This window comes from Neopelma chrysocephalum, unplaced genomic scaffold (assembly GCF_003984885.1).
Source record: "Neopelma chrysocephalum unplaced genomic scaffold, ASM398488v2 Primary Assembly neopelma1_66, whole genome shotgun sequence".
Classification (NCBI taxonomy): Eukaryota; Metazoa; Chordata; class Aves; order Passeriformes; family Pipridae; genus Neopelma; species Neopelma chrysocephalum.
In genome coordinates this window covers 4,377,764-4,396,753 of record NW_020897725.1, presented here as the reverse complement: position 1 = coordinate 4,396,753, position 18,990 = coordinate 4,377,764, and the positions used below count along the sequence as shown (strand labels likewise).

Below are 18,990 nucleotides of genomic sequence, written 5' to 3'. Positions count from 1 at the left end.
AAGGTAAAAGACCTTTCCCCAAATCTTCGTTCGCGAAGACTGGCCATTATTATTATTATTATTACTCCTTGCAAAAATGAAATGCAAGTTCATAATATGAACATTATCTGGCAATATTGAGGCTCCAAATGTTTTGCATAAGCATTTGGTTGTTCCGTATAGGTTCCATATGGGATCCATAGGATCCAAAATGGCAGATTGTAACCAGGTAGTCTCCTTCCTATGATGATTGTGTAGGCATGTCTATATTGTTTTATGTCTTAAATACTACTGGAAATAAATGGATATGATTTTTTTAAAAGATATTGTAATCAGATAGAATCAGAGGAAGTAGTTTGATATGGTACCTTCTAAGATAAGTATATCACCTTTACAATGGAAATGTAGTAACCCCCATGAACTAAATCACAAAGGCACTATTGCCCTGTGTAACTTTGGTCTCTAACCTACAATGTAAAAGACAATTAGAAGATTGTTTTGAGCTTAGTTGGCAAAAAAAGAATGTATGGAAAAGGATGTGAAAGGCTTTGTTTTAAATAAGGAGGGGAGAATCTTCGTGTTGAGATCCCTCTGCCTGCTGCACAGTCTGACTGCAGGAGCTGTGGAGGGTTGCAGGAATTTCGAAAAGGACTTTTAAACTGTGTGAGTTTGTTCTGTACAAGGGTTTCTGCTAGTTTGAAAGTGCTCACCACGGATGGAGCTCCTGATGATATATTTTCAAACTATTTTGCATGCACCAGTACCCCTGCCACGGCATTGTGCACGACCTGAAAAGCATGGTCTGGCTGCAAAGGCAAGGTCAAGCATGATAAACAAGGGAGCGATCTTATATTGAGAGAAATTTAGCAAGTCCTCTTTTGTGCTGTGATATAGAAAGTGTCCTACTTTGACTCAGGAGGTGCGACTTGAATTTGCTAAGTGATTTGGGATAATTTGTCACATCAGTAATGAGGTGGTTGTCAAGAGATACAAGAAAATAACAGACAAGGTAATGGCATAAACCTTTCTTGCATGAAATGGAAACCCTTGCAATTATAGAAGATAGAGCTAGAAGGGACCTTGAACAGCTATGTAGACCTTCTTCATATCCCAAGACATGGTCAGTTATTACTGAAGTGATCCTGACAGATCTTGGCCTCACCTGTTCTTCAAAATCTCCAAGCTCAGAGATTGCACAGCCTCTGTGGGCAGTTTGTTCCAGTGGTTTCCTCATAGATGAGCTGCTCTTTACAACAGGTAGACATTCCTTGAGCTGCAGTTAACTGTCTGTTATGTAATCTGCAATCAGATTTACACCTTCTCTTTCCTAAACACATGTTGACATGTGGGTTTTTTAACTTCTGATAAGATCTCCTTCTCTGTCCTTTAAAAGGAAGAGGGTAATGCCAGTGTAAAGGTTATATGCTAGTATGTAATGCCTTCAAGTTCACAATACCTTTGATTTGAAGCTTTCATGGATTTGTGATTATATATTACCTGGCTTCCAAAAGAAAAAGTAGTGGAAGAGGTTAAATAACATGAAAATATTTTTTGGTAACAGATTTTCAGAAGCATTTGACAGGAAGCAGCTGTCATTAAAAATAAGGAAGAAGACTTCATAGCTCTGAAAGTTTGAGTTATTAGCGTGCTTTGAAACAATTCTCATGTGATTAATTTCTAACATAGCTTTATGACCTACTTACTTGAGCAAAGAATACACTGGTCTGTGTATTGCCAGCACAGATACACAACATTGAGCTCCTTGGAATTTCAGATGGCCAAAATATTGATGTCTCATTAGGAACATGTTTGCAGGGTAGAGCGAAACTTAACTATGTGTATAATGTTACTCTCACTGAGCTTTGCTGACCTGGTTGAAAAAATCAAACCACAAAAGCAGAGAGACACAGTTGTCTGCTACTGTCTTTTCCAGCAGTCATATGAGTATGCCTTGCTATAATCCATGAGTGCAACCATGGTAGGTTTGGGTTTCTTACCTACAATCTTGCTGTAGGGTTGATTTTCTGACAGTTTTATTCCCTGAAGTGGTTCATGCTGGTGTCCAACCCGTGCCAGTGCCACTCCAAGGGAAGTGGTGGAGCAGTAGTGCTGGGGATGGGTGCTGGTGAGACATCAGCTACTACAATGGCACCTCTGAACTCTTATCGTTTTTCCATCCATTCTCATAGTATTTGGTTATTGCCATCTTATTTGGGAAGAGATTTCGCCTCAGTTTATGTGGTGACCGAACTTTCAGCTATGTAAAAGCGTAAGGGGAAAAATATATCAGAAAATATCAGAGCAGCTGTTTCCCAAAAATGCCATTGTGTCAGTCCTCTTAAAATCATACTGCTAATCATGGTGAGGTTTACCAGACCCAAAACCAAACCATGACCTAAAAGAAAACAAAACCAAGATGATTTCAAATACTTAATTTTAATAGGTCTCTCAAGGAACAAAAGGTATTGTGAAATTTTCCTTGGAACACCTCTGCATTTAAAGGATAACATAACTTAGTTATTTTATTTCATAAAATGCAATTAACCCGAGAGAACAACACACAATTTTCCTGTTTCATATAAGCTGCTATGTAGGATTCTCTTATAGGAAAAACTTTGAAAATATTTAAAGAGTATAAAACAGTAAGTTTTGAGAAAACAGCAGATGCATATCAGCTTTGACTTTAAGGACCCTTACTAATAGAATATTGAAGTCTAATACATTATTCATGGCTTTTAGGTTGGCAGTCCTCCATTTACTTACACAAATAATAATATATTAATTTCTTAAATACTTCTGCATTTCTAGAGTTTTTATAATTTGGTGCTCTGCAGAAGCTCGTCAAAAAGCCTTGCTCTATTTCTCCATTAATTTATAGAGCATCCTAAAGTTTTCTTTCACGCTTCACATTGATTTGACGCCTTTCAGTATAGCAAACCAAGTCCTGCTGTTGCATGTAGATTAATTGGAGTCCTTTCCTATGCAAACTGACCAGCCAGCCATGAAAATGTCAATTGGTTTCTGAAAACAAAGGCCTGCTTCTGTGGAATAACTACAGCTCCTGGAATGGGGCCTTGGAGACTTCAATACATTTCTGCTAATGATCTTTTGATTGTTACAGAGGTAAAGCCAGGGCTCTTTCTTTGCAGGATGTTATCACAGCATGCTGCTTCCTTTATTTTTTTTTCTCCCCCAAAAGAACTACTCTTTTGGAATTTGTTCTTTTTTTTCCCTTCATTTCTTCAAGCAATCTTTTTCCTCTTCCTGCTTCCTTCCCTTTCCCAGAGCAAGAATCTGAGGTTTTGCTCCTTTGAGTGGCTTGGGGCTGAGCTGCCTGTCCCATTGCTGCTGGCCTGACAGATGTTGCCCTGTTTCTTGTTCACACAGTCCTGTCAGACTCCCCCTGGATCAGTACTTCTGGCTCCTGCAAAAACAGGTGCTTTGAACTTCAAGAGGCAGAGCCTCCTGGCTGCCGCTGTGACAACCTGTGCAAGAGCTACAACAGCTGCTGCTTCGACTTTGATGAGCTGTGCTTGAAGACAGGTATGATGGGTCTCCTGTCGTGCACTGCCAGGTGCTGCTGACACCTGGTTCCTGCCAGTGGTCAGGACCTGCCTGATAAACCCTTGCTCCCTGCCATAACCTGCATCTCCTCCTCACCTCGCCTTGCTGGGCAGGCTCAGCTCAGCCCAGAATGCAGCCCATGTTTCCTTGCAAGGAGCAGTAGGAATGAGCATCTATTGTTCCTCTCTGTGGGGGCTGAAAAAGCAGGGTACTGTTCATATTACATGAAAAGTAGGTCTTCTGGTACTAAATTAAAAGCAATAATCAGTGTTCAGGCACCAGTTTGACCTCCAGGCTACAATTAAAAGCTGTGGTAAAAACTGGAGGTTGGTCATTTTGTGTCAGCCATCCTTTTTCCCCTCGTGTGACAACTTAATATTGGAGCAGTTCAGGCTCATTTGTGCCATGAAGGTGCCTTGGAAGCTGGGAGCATTGAAGGAGTGTGGATCCTCTTGGAGCAAGCCTCAGGTGACAGCCTGGGCTTGCTACCCATGCCCCAGACTGATTTCCCATTTTCAGGATGCTTATAACGCACTGGTAGAAACATTTGACTTCAATTTATTGGACCTTGGGGGATGGAAATACAGCAATGGGTTCACTTTCTTCTTTTTTTGCTTTTTTTTCTCCCCATGAGTCATAGTCAAGGAAAACGTCAAAGATGGCCACAAGTTATATTTTACTTCTTGGCATAGTGCATCTAAATTATTAGTTATACCCTTCTTTTTGAGTTTTTGCACAGTGGTCAGAGTTGGCACAGGTGCCTTCTACTTTTGCCGTTAAACTGTTTCTTGCTTTATCGAAGTATTACACTAAGCAACCAAAAGAGAAGTCTGATGATTAAATATATCATTGCCCATGGTTGTGCCATGTTTAAAAGTCCTGATTTCCTCAACTCTGTTTATGAATATATAGTTTTCATAGCTCAGTACCAAAAAGTGGTGAGCTAATCTGGTATGAAAAACAACTTTGGTTCCAGGCCAAAAACTTCTGATTTTAGGCTGACGCTGTTTCACCCCTGGTGTAAATGACTGCAGAATGAGAGGCTCTTTTTGAAGACTTTCAGCTTTCAGCAAGATGTCTGCTACCAAAGGGTGGATTTTCACTTCCTCAAGTCTCCTGTCTGAAGCAGACACATATTCACATATGTGTATGGGTACCTGCATAGCACTTGGAACTGTTGAGCTAATCCTCATATACCCCCATAGGCATTTAATCAGGCAATTATCACGTGTATAATCTGTAAATATTACATACTTACAGAAAAAAGCCCCAAATGAAGGAGAAAATAAGATAAAAGACGTTTCTCTGATGTGATGTGGTTTTTTTACTGGGTGCATGTTGTCTAAACTGATTTTTAAAGTTTCTTTGTTGGGCCTGGATGTGCAAAATCATCCTTAAAACCATAGGCCCTGTTTCAAAGTGTAACAGTGTACTACCCTTGAAAGAGTACCCGATTTAGACAGGCCCTTAGATCCTAACTTTATTTGCAAGATGAGAAGAGCTGGAGCGTTTTACAGAAGCCATGCCATGGTTTGCCTCGAAGAACAGCTCTTGTTTTCTCAAAACTTTTCAATTGGTGCTGAATCTTGCACTGTGGGTGAGGAACTGATGGGAGCAAGGCATCAATTTGCATCGACATAATCTCTTTCCTACTTTTTCGTATTTTCTGTGGATTGAGCTGGGGACTGTAGTAATTGTGAGAAAAAGAAAAGATTATCCTAGAAATACCAGAATTCTTAGTTTGTGCTTCAGGCCCCACCATTTATCTGTCAAGATTCCTTTTTGTCTTTTCTTTACACGCTACTTCTGGTATCCAGATTGTAGAAAGCCTGAAATACAACACCGGAGGGTAGCAGAAATACACGTATAATGGGTGGAGGAGCTCTCCTGCACTTGAAAATCACAAGAGTCCTATTTGGTTTTGGTTGACATACTTCAGAGGTCTTGAAATCGCTAAAATGGGGCCATAAACTTTACACCCGATTTTAAAGACTAGAGCGTTGTCATTGTGGCTTGAGTTGCTACTTTGTTTTGCTACTTCGTTCTTTCTTACCATGTGAATATTGTAGCTCGGGGCTGGGAGTGTACCAAAGATCGCTGTGGAGAAACCAGGAATGATGACAATGCTTGTCACTGCTCTGAAGACTGCTTAAGTAGAGGAGATTGTTGTACTAATTACCAAGTCGTTTGCAAAGGTACGTCTTTAGTCTTTCTTCCTTTTATCTTTCCAAACCGAATAGAAGGCAGCCCTGTGGGTAAAGGGTTTTCTTCTAAAGGAAGAACACTCCTTGTTCTGATTTTTTTTTGGGGGGGGGGGGGGGGGGGGGGGGGGGGGGCGGAGAATGGGGAATTGGATTTGTAATTTTCTGGACACTAGCAGAGAAAAATACATATAATTTGTTGATTGTAGAAGGACGTTATTTCTGCCTGTAGAGATAAAATGATAGAAAGAGAATAGGCATAGGAGGATGAAGAAGAGTTTAAAGCAAAACTCTAAAGTGTTCAGATGCATTTGTCTGCATCACAGGGAGAGCAGGGATATCTGATGGTCTCAGAAGGAATGGAACATTCCTAGATATGTTATCTCTGTCCCGAAGACATTTCTCCACCCCCACCACAAAAGCTCCTGCTCAAACTATTTGGCCTAACACCTCTAGGCTTTGTTTCTTGTGGGAGAGGAGTTGCAAAAATACAAGGGCTGTTACTCGCAGGTGGGTGACATGGGCTTCAGATGATCGTGACACACCATGTCTGCAGAACACCCCGCACTGGTTGGCAAGTGGATGGGCTGTGAAAGCTTAACTTTCATCCACTACCCTGCTCTTTTTAGAGCATCTACTGCCTGTGTAGTGTGTCTGCCATTCAAACTAGATCCTTCTGATCCTTGGTAATGAGCTCTGCAGGTTCTGCTTTTGTATCTCAGCTAGTTCTTAGGGTTTTTTTCATTCATTAACTTTACTGGGGCAAGAGTTACAGTTTGAAATTGTTTCTTCCACACCATTTTGGACAACTGTGTATGTTCACAGAATGATAATGTTCCAGATCCATACACTGAAAATGGGCTTTTTTGTTTACTTGGGTTTTGCTGTTGGGAATCCAGATGAAATGTATATTTTCCAACAAATCCCTCTAGATTGTTCTTCCCCTTCTCAAAGAAACCCGAGGCTGAGACCACTTAAATACTATTTATGTTTTCAGTTCCTGCCTTTTTTGTGAGCTCCCTCTCACAAGGGTCAAGACAGAGGAATTTACATGTCTCCAGCTTTAATGTACATAATCTCTGTTTAATTGGCTAATAATAAATTATCAGAACGGCCCTGGAACTCCGACAGGAGTAATCCTTATGTGAGAACAGTGTTTCCTCTTTATTCATGCCTTTGCCTTTCTGAGGATGGTGTGTTGGTTGTTTTCTTTTTCTTGGAAATTGTCCTTCCACCTCCTGTCATGGTCAGTTGGAATTGCTTGCAGCACACATTTCCTGTAGGTTTTTTCTATGATGTTTTTTGTTTTGTTCTTTTCATTGAACTGCAGTTCCTTTAATAGTACCAGGTTTAGGAAGCAGGCTTGTTACTTAATAATTTGTTTTTCAATTGACCTGTGAAAGTGCAAGTCATGAGCCACTCTATAGTCAGCGTTCAGCAGTGAAAACCTTACGAAAATAGTTGATTACATGAAGCAATTTTAACTAATCTAGCTCTGAAGGAGTATTAATGCTTTTTTTAGCCTGAGTCTCACCTGATCCATGAGCTGATCAGCTCTCTAAACCAGCTGGAAACTATTTAGAGTTGTTTTTCTTCCCCAGAATGAATTTTGTTTTATGCCTTTAGCCAGCTGAATCAGCTCATCAGACATCAGAGACATCAGAGCTGGGGGAAGGAGGGTGAGAATTCACAGCCAGAAGCAGCACTACCTGGTTTTGACACATCAAAAGTAAAAAAAAAATTAAAATAGATGACCACTGTGACTAAAGTGTTACCACTGTCTCTTGCGGTCAGAACTGCTTTTAACTCCAGTTTTAAGAGCTATCTGTAGGAGTGCTAGTTTGAATATTTTTATTGAATAGAATATAACCAGATCACTTGTTCAGCCTTGTGAAAAGACATGTTCGTTATTCATGGAAAGTATGACAAGACAGTCTATTAACTGGGGCTAGACTTGATTTTTTTTTTTAATACATATTTTCTGTGAAATCTATAGCTGTGCGCACAGATTTTTTAATTTTTCATTTTTTGAAACTCTAATGTGACTTTTCTGGCAGGAGAAACCCACTGGGTGGATGATGACTGTGAAGAGATAAAGGCTCCTGAGTGTCCAGCAGGGTAAGTGTTTTGCATCCAACTGCAAAGCCAAACGCAGCACAGCCAGTGGTCCCCAGCTCTGCCCACCACACTTCTGCAGTGGCCCTGTGATGCAGGCTGAATGGCTGTGGGTTGGATGCTTTCCTGGGCTTCACCATTTGTACAGTTAAGCCCATAATATCGTAAAACATTTGCCTTTAAGCTGCTGGGTGAGTAGTGTTGTATAAAATATAGGTTTGAACTCTTGGTCTTTGATCACCTGCTGCTGAGCTTTCCTGCTTCACTTACTTGGGAAGGTAACCAGACTCATTTGAAGTCAGTAGGAAGGCTTATGTTATTCTGCTTGCAGTAAAATTCAGGTTAAGCCACATGTGAACACAATTCAGACCACTTTTTTTAAAAATTAAATTTAGTACTCCTAGTGTTATGCTCCTAAATGAAAGGATTTCTAAGTTGCAATGGGATACAGGCTTGACTTAGTGAGGAATTCGAGCACATGAGTGACATGGAGAAAGTAAGCACTTTTGAAACCAGTTGTCTCTATTATCCATAAAGGTAACCATCTGCTCAGGTGCTATGCTGGGTTGCAGCTCAGCCTGTGCTGTTAGGAGGATAGTTTGGAGGAGCTTCTGTTGGTGACAGTGACAGCTGCTTACCCCTGCAGCAGTAAACATTAAAAGCCCAGGTGTGTCTGTCCATGACAAATCTTTGCCTGCTTGCAATCAACTCTCAGTAGCAAATAAAAAAAAATTAATAAAATAACATGAGATACTATCATCTTTGGCATGTGAGGGTGAGCTATGCCTCACAGAGCTCACTGAAAATGCTACACGGACTTCTGTTCGCGAGAAGACCAGCTGTCATGTGACATGGTTTTAACCACAGATAGTGTGCTAGGGTGGGTACCCATGCATACTCTTTTTTTTCCTTTTACATCTCCTTCTATAAGCACTTGCCTTTATGGGCTATATGTTTTTAGCTGCTCAGGGAAGATGTTTTTTAGGTTGGATATCAGCCCTTTCACTGACTGTGAGTGAGCACTGGGTTTTGCTAAGTGTGAGGATTATCAGCTTCTGCTGGTCTGTTAAGTATGCAAAGGATTATAGACATGTAGTATATACAGTAACTGTACTTCGGATTCTCTGAAGTCCCAGTGAGTAAGTGGAAATAAAAAAATTTGAAATGCTGGCTTATACTCCTGCTGCTTTTGCTTCTAGCTTTGTTCGTCCTCCTTTGATCATCTTCTCTGTGGATGGTTTCCGTGCATCATATATGAAGAAAGGGAACAAAGTCATGCCCAATATCGAAAAACTGAGTGAGTACATCTGTTTTTTTACAATGAATGAAAGACAGTCTCTTGCAGCCCAGTTGTTTTCTTTATTCATTGAGCAACGGAAGGTCAGCATGGAGCTGAAATGGCAGAAGTCCCCTCTGGTTTAGATGGTATCAACTGGTGACTTGAAAGCAACCTGGTTAGTGCACACAGAAGAGTGGGAAGAGCTGCTGGTTTGGGAAATGCTGCTCAGAATCGATGACCTTCATCGGTTTTGTCAGCAAAGAAATGCATCTTCAGTACATGATACGTATCATACACTCTTACAAGCCAGTTGGGAGGTGCCCACAAAATTTTCTCCTTGATTCAGAAACGTCAGAGGTTTGGATAAGTGAGTGTAGGAGCTGTGATGGATGCCTGTTAACTGGCTGGGGACGTGCTCTGCACTCACCTCTGGGGAAATGGGCATCCACCTGGGTTTGTGGAATACTGGATGCGCTGCGTATTTAAACCTCTCTGTATAGCATGGTGTTTGTGTGTGTGCATCCTTGAAAGGTGTTGGGTTTTCTTCCCCCTTGTATTTGTGTAGTCATCTGTGGTTGGACTCAATGATCTTAAAAGTCTTTTCCAGCCTAAATGACTCTAGTGGGCGCTGAGGTCAAAGCGCATTGTGAAACTGCAGCATTAGTGTATTTATTACTTAAAATAAACCTGTGTTTTCTAACATTGTCTTACTTAACAAGATATTTCCAATGACTCCGGATAGAGACTAGCTCAGAAAAGAAAACAGTCTATGGGAATGCAGCTGGTTCAGTAGTCATCTGGCTGCATTATTTCAGTTGTTTACTGTAAAGTACAAAGAGTGCATGAGCAGATTTACCACTGTCCCTACTGCTGACCACTGCTAAGCAGCAGAATGTTCATTTAAATTGGTTAAAATTTAACTAGTTTCTGCATCATTTTGAGTCACAGAAATTGCTTCCTCTGTTTTTGTTTTCTGTGTTCGAGAACTTAGTTTCCTCATTTTTGCATTTGGTATTGATTTTTCAGGATCTTGTGGAACGCATTCTCCTTATATGCGACCTGTCTACCCTACAAAAACCTTTCCCAACTTGTACACCCTTGCTACTGTAAGTCCCTGGGAAGGATTTTTTTGATGACAAAATGTTGTACTGGAGTAGAAATGTGGGTTGTGGGAAGTAAGATTAACAAAAAAAAATATAACTGCTTCACTGTTCACCTATTTTGGTCTTTAGTTATGTTAAGCATTTTCTTCAGTATTTTGAAGTGCTGAGATGGAGTGTATCTCAGCATTATACATTGTCACAGTGTTCCTATGCTTTCTTATGCCTGCTTTTGCAGTTATTTGTACTGCTGCATAATTACAGGTCAAAGTTTTCCTAGGGGGAAAAAAACCACCCCTGAAATCCTACCCTGAATACAACCAGCAGTTGTTCGTTCATTGGAGCAACTGAAGTCAGTAGGGCTGACTTAGCAGTCAGCGTAGAATTTACAGCTGCTGAGTGTGTCTGGGTGCTGTGTTGGCCCTGCAGTAAAATGAACCATCACATACTCCTGTGGCAGGGCTGGCAGCCAGGCTGTCCCCACACCGTCAGGCACACACCCCTGTGTGACACTGACAGTGCTCCCAAAGCTGGTCTAAGGGAGTCTCTACCTGCAGCTGCAATTTTTACCCCCTTTTTTTTGTGTGGCCACTGCACAAATATTAAATGGATGAGAAAGGAGGGGATGGACAAAGAAAAGGTGGGGATGGGAGAGGGCCAAGAGAAAAAAGGAAGAAGAGCAGAAACTTAAATTGCTTTCACTGCAGAGCAAATTGTGATATAACGCCATGGCTTTGGGTGGTCCCCCTCAGTTATTTTCTTTGAAAATAACTTATCTCACAGACACTCTCATGAAGATAAAACATTATAAAATGGAAATACTAAGTTTTACTCTTGCTCATCATGGCTAGGATTTGCGAACGAAGATTTGGGAAGGGCTCTACCCACGTTTGTTGCAAGCGCGTTGGTGGTTAAAAAGGCCAATGCGAGATAGACACGTCCGGTTGCAAAAGGCACAGCAGAAGGACTCCTTAGGTGGTATATTCTGCAAGGCACGATTCTTTCTGCATTGTCTTTTCTCCTCAAGAGTGATCCAGCGTGCTTTCTCCAAAGCATCAGCAGCATTATAGATAGTGTGTCTCCAGACCTCCCGATTGGAGGCGAGAGTAGACCAGTTATGATGATCAATACGGCCAAGGCTGAGATGTTGTTTCAGGGCATGAATTAGTGTGTCCAGAAAGGGCATTCATGGAGATGAACTGAAAGCACAAATCAATCTTCTCTTCATACATTTTTGCCTTTTCCTTGGTGGCCTCGAACTAACTTTTAACCAGTGTGAAAAACTTTAAAGTATCAAGTAACAGGAGTTTTTAGTGTTTTTTAGCACAATTCAATCATCTACTGCTTTCACTACTACAGCCAGTTTTAAATGTGCTTATCTGAAAGTAAAAACCTTTTCTGATGTGTAGTTACAAAGATACTTATTTTAAAAGAATTTAGTGGTATTTGCAGATAGCTATGAAGAACTGTATTTGTGTGTACTAGGGTTTTACTAATTAATCTACTTCTGCACAAAGGGACTCTATCCTGAATCACATGGGATTGTTGGCAATTCAATGTATGACCCAGTGTTTGATGCCAGCTTCAGTCTTCGAGGGCGAGAGAAATTCAATCACAGATGGTGGGGAGGTCAACCAGTAAGTTTCAGATTCCCTCCTTCTCCTTTCCTCCTCCCTCTCCTCCCCTCCCCCTGTGCTGTGGAACATAGCCAATAATAATAATTAGAAAAATACATATGTGAACAATTTGTACCTAATCCCCACTCCCCCCAACCCCAACTGGCCCTCTGTCTTTCAGTTTAATGTAATGTTTTGAGTTGGTTTTTGCTTTTCAGAATAATAAATCCATTGACTATGGAAAGGTATTTGCATTGATAAGTATAAATTAGATGTGGCTAGGAAAAAAGCTCACTTGAGGCAGCAGTATAACACTATGTTTTTGTTACTATGGCATCATGTTTCCTTTTCATTATGGGTTTCTCAGAGTTTTGTCCTAGTAATGTTCTTGAGCAGTTTTAGTATAAATGTTCTGTCAGCATAGCGTGGCAAAATTTTATAATTGTTATTTGTTAAGTCCACAAGTGATCACTGTTACACAACTTACTGCAGAGGCTGCGGAAGCTTGGGAATTAGTTTCTGTCTTAAGCACAGCAACAGAGGCTGAACTAGGTCCCCTCTCTTAATTTGATGTTGAACTTGGCTTCTGTAGCTCTGAATCCTTATTCTAGGCAAGGAAATGGACTCCTTCAAAGTATTCTGTGTTACTACAGCTAGGACACTCCCCTCGTTTCTGCTGCACTTTCCCCTATTACTGTGTGCTGTGTTGTACTCAGCAAAAGTGTATTTAACTGAAAGTAGTAAGTTTTAAGTGCAAGCAGCCAAGGTGCATGCACATTTCATTGCACTGATTGCTTGACCAATTAATCTCACAAAGATGATAGAGGTGAGGAAATTGGAAGGCATTTGGGAACACCATAATCTGTCATTTCTGTTTGCTAAATTGATCACTATCATCCCCCAAATCTCTTAAGACAGAAATATCCCAAGAAACTAAAGGAAGTTACTCAGATGGTTTTAGGCTTAGCAAGTGTGTGTGTTATTGGTCTGCACGTGGTTTTAGTCTGCAACAAATGTGAGACATGAAAATTTAGAGCTGCAGGCAGGCGTGTGACAGGCAGATGTCTGGCTGTAGCTGAGCCAGAATGAGGTATTTGTGCTCTTGTAAAATCTGTCAGTGAGCATAGTCACTCCCTTGCCTGTCTAAGACCTGGGTTTGGCATGGGTTGTGTGGAGAGGAGAGGGTGAGTCGAGCTCATAGACAATCCTGTGGCTCAACTGCTGTGTGACAACTTGTTAGGCAGCTGTAATTTAATTATGCACTTTTAATTTTGCATCTTACCTCAATTACTATTAGGTAGGAGTTAGTGAAGAACTAACTGTTGGGGCTTGTACAAATGTCTTGTTTTAAACTATATTTTAAAAGTACAATATAAGTCTATGAATACTTCATCACCTGCTGTGTTGTGTGGGGAACACTGTTAATTCCCACAACCAATTGTTAGCAACACCTATGCTATTTCAGAGAAAAAAAGATTTTCTGAATCGTAAACAAGGATCATGAAAAATATCATCTGAGAAGAGTTCAAGAAAATTACACAACAATGGATGACTGTATGCTGAATGAGATCCTCAGAGAATGAGAGGAGTGTTGGAGACCCAAGTAGGGATGATAAAATAAACCAGCAGATCTGAAGAATTTTTGAAAAGGAAAAACACACAAATAACGTGATAAACTGGAAATGTTTTTGGAAAATTGAAAGCAAATGCATAGAGATAGGGCTATAATTCAAACCCCATACACTTAATATGAGGGAAACCCATAAGTTTGGCAAACCTGATAGATAGGGCATAATAGCCAGGCAAGGAGGTGGTAGATCTCCTGCAGAAATATGATATAAATGATACTCTCTCTGCATGTGGAAGAATTGCACATTTGATTGCAGACTTTTATAAGAGAAGAAGTTATCTCCATATATACATATAGATTAGACACAGTTAGTTTCTAACTCCTTTTTATAATTTTCTTTAAATATGACATTGTCATAGAGTGTCAAAAATAGCTGGGTGTTGAAGGACAAGACATTACAATTAGGAAAATCACAGGTCTTGTCTGTCATATCACATATTCAACTGGTTCTTTTTACGTCTTGGGTCTCAAACTGGAGTACTAAAAAACTGCAGAGTGGTATGTGGTTTGCACAGGATTGGGAATTATTATTTTTCTGTCTAAGAAGGCAAGAAAAGTGTCAGAGACCCCCAGCCTTGTATTATGGTCAGAACTGCCTAGAACAGAATGTTATTTAACAGTGATAATTTCTGAAATACTTTCTTGCTCCTGAAGACTGGCTTATCATATATGGCTTTATTAAAATGTGGAGGGTGTGGTCATCTTTCTTTCATTGTTCTAATACTCAGCCCTTTTGCTGGGAAACATCCAGATTACCATGGACATCAGTGTGATTTGGCAGATGAGTATCCGAATGGTTCTATGCCAGGAATTATGAGAAAATTAATAGCATTAGGAAAAGGAGAAGGGGGGAGAAAGTAGTTTGGAAGTGTTTCAGGGTGCTGTAGCTGGTTGTGGGACTTCCTGAAATCCAGTCTTCTCATTTAGTATACAACCTTGATTTATTATATAAGCTTAAAACCACCATGTTTTCAAAACAAAAGCGTTTCATAGGAAACTGCTGCAAAACCACTCCTCATATTGCCACAGCATCTCACAGAAATGGTGAGCTTCAGGGCCCATGGGGGAAACTAAGTTTACTGCTCATTTTTCATGACACTGACACTCTGTTTTCATCCCAAGTAACTTTAAGCACTAAAATTAGGCCCCAGCTGCCTTTGGCTTCTGTTGAACAGTAGTTTTCCGTGTCTTGTTTTGATGTAGTAAGTTTAAGCTTGCACTGCAGACAATACACTGCTTTTTTTAGTGATCTCTCATGATCCTTAGAAATAAGCCAAGGTCAGCAGATGAAAGGTATAAAACTGCTGGTCTGTAGTTAGTGGGGACAGAGAGGCTCCTTCAGAAGGTAAGCCAGCTCGGATCTGAGTTGGGTCCAAGAGATGTCTTGCTCTTCAGAAATATCATAACTATAAAAGTATTGACGGTTGTTTAGGGTGCACTGTATGCAGCTTTATTTCCACTGTCAACCTTTTAAAGACTACAACCTTCAAAAAGGGCCCAGTTTGAGATGATGAGATAATCCTTAAACAGGGCCAGTAAGTGACAGCAGGTTGTAAAGGTGTCTTTTAAAGTCTGCAAAGGTATGCCTGCAGACACTAGCCATCATCACCATGCACCTTAACTTGATATTCCTGATTTTATCCAAATTAATACATCAGTAGTTAGAATAAAACCGTTATTGGAATTTTGTTGATTTTGCCTGTCTAGCTATTACAGAAGGAGCTTCAAAAAGCTGTCATCTGTCCTTCCATCCTGAACACATTTTGCAGTCACTTGGTTGATTGGTGGGGGAAGCAGAAAGAGAGATGTTTGTAATTCTGTTTTATAAGTATTTCTTTTTATACAGCTTGAGCCTTCTACAAGGAACAGGGCTCTTTGAGTCTGTTTATTTAATTAATAGGCTACTTGTACAAAAATCTTCTGTCTGAGCAAGAAATCAGTGCTTAGTTGCCAAATCTGTGAGAACCATTATGTCCTGATAGAGAGTAAGAAGTGTGGAAGGGGCTACTCCACGTTTTACTTTGTTGACAGAAAAAATTGCAGATGGTGCAGGAGTGTATCAATTTTGCATTCTTGCACCAGTCTTGTACATGTTTCTTTAGTGGGAAATGCTGTGATTTCCCCTTTCCCACCTTTGCCTGGTTGTAGAAAGGATTTTCCGTTACCAACTCTCCACTGCAGTGAGTATATGCACTTCCTCTGCTCCTGACAGGAATCTCCTTCCCTGCTTGGCAAATGGGAGCCTGTTTGCACGACCTGGCCCAAGGACTGGACTTCAGAGCTGTCCCTCCCATCAGCCCTGACCCGAGATGTGGTCCTTTCATAGTGTGACAAATACAGGGCAACTTCTGCAAAGTTATGGGCTTTGTTTACCCATGGAAGATTAAAACTAGGGAGGTGTCCCACTTTCTGTGCCACTTTTTTAAAGAAAATTCTGCAGCTGTCTTTAATAACTCCTTTTGAAATATTTGTGTGCAAATGCGTCTAGCAGTCAGAAGAAGGGAGAACTTTGGACTTCCATGTTCCATATGGCATCGACACCTAAATTACTGCTTAGCCTTGTATACTTTCATCCATAAATAAAGGAGGAGAATTGTAGTCATTCAACACAGAGGATATAAAAATAAAAGTAATTCAACTTATAGGATACGTTTAATTTGTATTTATGAAAACATGTATATTATTTATTTGGACATTTGCCAGTGTACTAGGGTTGAATGTCATTGCATAATTTAACAGGTCTTTCTGCATTGGAAAAGCTAGATAATTTCCTGTGGTGTGGCAGGGCATGAAGACAAAGTGGTTGATCTCTGATTCTTATGTTTTAAATATTTATTCCTCTCTTCTCTGCTTAAGAAATTAATTCAGAAATATGGCCTTTATACTGCTTGCAATACAATAAGGCTTGTCTCATATGCAAGCCTGGAGTGGACATCTGCCATTGTTAAACATCTGACTGTAAAATTCAAACATGTTAACAGTTAAACTCAATATATTTACATATGGCAAATAACATAACCTCACAAATAGTACTGACCTGGCATCACCTAACGCAGTAAACGTTATAAGTCACCTAAACTGATGTGACCGGCCATAGAGTGTATATAACACATTTCATTTACATGCTGAGTGCTGGAACATCTAGAATAAATTAAATTCAGGTCTGTGACTCTAAGCAACAGGGAGGAAATAGAACAATAACCCTTACTTGCATCTTAATTTCAATTGTTTTGAATGGATAAAATTGAGAGGGCATCTGCTAACTTTTTTCTTCTATCCTACCCTCTCCCATGACTTGTAGTCTGCCTCGAAAGACGATGACTTTAATTTAAAGACAGTGAGAGATGTTCACTGGTGATTAGGCGGCAGTAAGCGTTTGCTGCTAACTCGTCTCTGGAGTTACTACCCTGTGGCTGAGGGTGCTTGTGTGCTCCTATAAGCTGATCCAGCCTGTTGTCTAATTTTACCTATCCACTAAAGCATCTGGACAACCAAGGGCACTTCTGGTAGAGATAGCTACCACTAGGTTAATCAGCACTAACTGTCACAACTCTAAACCCCTGAATATTTGATTTAAACCTTGTTCAATGCAAATAGAAATTCTCCCACCTGGGTGACTGCTGCTTCTCTTCGTGCTTAAAGATGCCTCTACAAATGTATTGTTACGAGTAGCAGCTTTTAGGTATGATGGTGAATAGTGCTGAATTTTCTTAGCTTGGGTTTAAATAAACCAAAGGCTTTCATCCACCCCCACCTTAAAAAACAAAGGAGGGCAGAGGTCCACTAGTGTTTTGTTGTAAGCTTGAGTTGAATCAGGCTCTGCCTGGCAAAGTCAGAATGGAGTCATTCAGATGATGTGGACAGATATGGGCCTTTTGATTTGCTGATTTTTTTACTTAACAGATCCTTGTCTTAGCTACTGAGCTTATTTCAAGTGCAGCAGACACATGTACTCATCCAAACAGTTAATGCCAATGTAAATGGCTGCATTCCTGAGGTGAAATACCTAGGAGCAGGGCAGGTGCAGTTTTTCCCCTCTGAAGCCAGTCTGGGTGCTTTTAGACTGCCCTTACTGCTCTTAGAAGTGCATTGCTCCTAGTTCAGAAAGCGTGAATGCTGTTTTCATGTGACAGTCATGGAGCACACTCTATGCTCAACGTGAATAAAAATAGCTACCACTTTCTCACAGGTGTGCTGGCTACCTTGGCAACCTACGAAGGATCCAATTATTCATTTGCCAGAGGGAGGGTGTCTTTTGGCACAGGTTTAAAATCATTGACTAAAATACACAGTGTCATGGGTAAATTCAGAGTACTAACAGCCAGGAGCAGTGCAGGACATCTTCAGCTGCTGAGGGTGGAACTTGGCTGGTCTCATTTAGCCAGACAGGCAGACTGGACTGTTTGGACCTGCGTAGGCCAAAGGACTAGAAAGTCAAAGCAGAGTTAGCAGAGGGTGAAATCCAAGCACTGAATTCCCTGGACTTAGTTTGTTGGTACCTTACCAAAGATATCTGCAAAATTATTTAAACTTGCAGGAACACAAATGCTTTCAAAGAAAAATAAATCTCTTCCAGCTCTGTAGGGACAATGGTTTTCCAAGCAGAGCAAGACCAAAGAGCATAACAGCAGTGGAGCTGACATACCTCGTGCTGAATTTGTATTTGACCTCCTTTCTCTGCCATGACTGGGTTCTCCTGTAGGAATAAATCCTCAATGCAAAGAAAAATGTAATTACTTTAAGGGTGGGTCCTTTTTACCTGGGAATACCAGGAAACAAAAAGAATATGTAACAAATAATTGCCTTAGTTAGACACAGGGGCCAGGCTGAAGTTATATACCCTGTGCTGATTTATATGGCATGAACAAACATCCTTGTATTGCAATTGCATCTCTGACTGCGGTGTGTGGACATGGTCACTGGATTGTAGGCACACGTCCTCATCTCTCCTGTTCACTTGCATCCTTCTGTCTCATCCTGTTAGGGCGAGTATCTTGTGAGATTTTGAAAACAATATCCCTGTTATTCAACCACAAACCCCAAATTCCTATACAAATTCAAAGCCAATATCCCTGTTATTCAACCACAACCCCCAAATTCCTATACAAATTCAAAGCCATTTTTTCCCTTTTTTGGCAGCTACTTTGCAGACATGTCGTCTTGTTATCCTTGTCACCATGCAAACCATAGTGCTGGTGGAAGGCTTGTGCTGTAGGGGCTGGGGGAGATGTTTGGGGGACTCATTGTTTGGTGACATCTTGAATGAATGTTAATATGAACAAAGTCTGAAATCAGACTTTCGAGTAGAAGCACCTGAAAACAGAGAAGAGGGGACCGCAAATCTGTGGCCATTCTGCCCCTGCTGCATTTATATAGGAAAATATCTTTTCTATAGAGCTACTCTAGATGTATTATTCTTCCCTGGAAAAGAGGATTCAGTACTAATACTACTAGAATAAAATAAAAACAAATGACCTTTTATAGCTGTGATTTTAATTTAACTGGA

At 40.5% G+C, this 18,990-nt stretch overlaps 1 protein-coding gene across 8 annotated transcripts in view; it reads left to right on the top strand.

The window, feature by feature from the left end:
- Window positions 1–18,990, top strand: part of ENPP2 (ectonucleotide pyrophosphatase/phosphodiesterase 2) — a 74,103-nt gene that overhangs the window by 19,582 nt on the left and 35,531 nt on the right. For all 8 annotated transcript variants that reach the window (XR_003534378.1, XM_027684384.1, XM_027684379.1 and 5 more), the window contains exons 3-8: window positions 3,367–3,522; window positions 5,613–5,738; window positions 7,802–7,862; window positions 9,059–9,156; window positions 10,165–10,244; window positions 11,756–11,875. Coding sequence is in view for 7 of the 8 variants with exons in the window: in XM_027684384.1 (XP_027540185.1) it covers window positions 3,367–3,522; window positions 5,613–5,738; window positions 7,802–7,862; window positions 9,059–9,156; window positions 10,165–10,244; window positions 11,756–11,875 (641 nt within the window). In the remaining variant the exon portion in view is untranslated. The remainder of the gene's footprint in view (window positions 1–3,366; window positions 3,523–5,612; window positions 5,739–7,801; window positions 7,863–9,058; window positions 9,157–10,164; window positions 10,245–11,755; window positions 11,876–18,990) is intronic.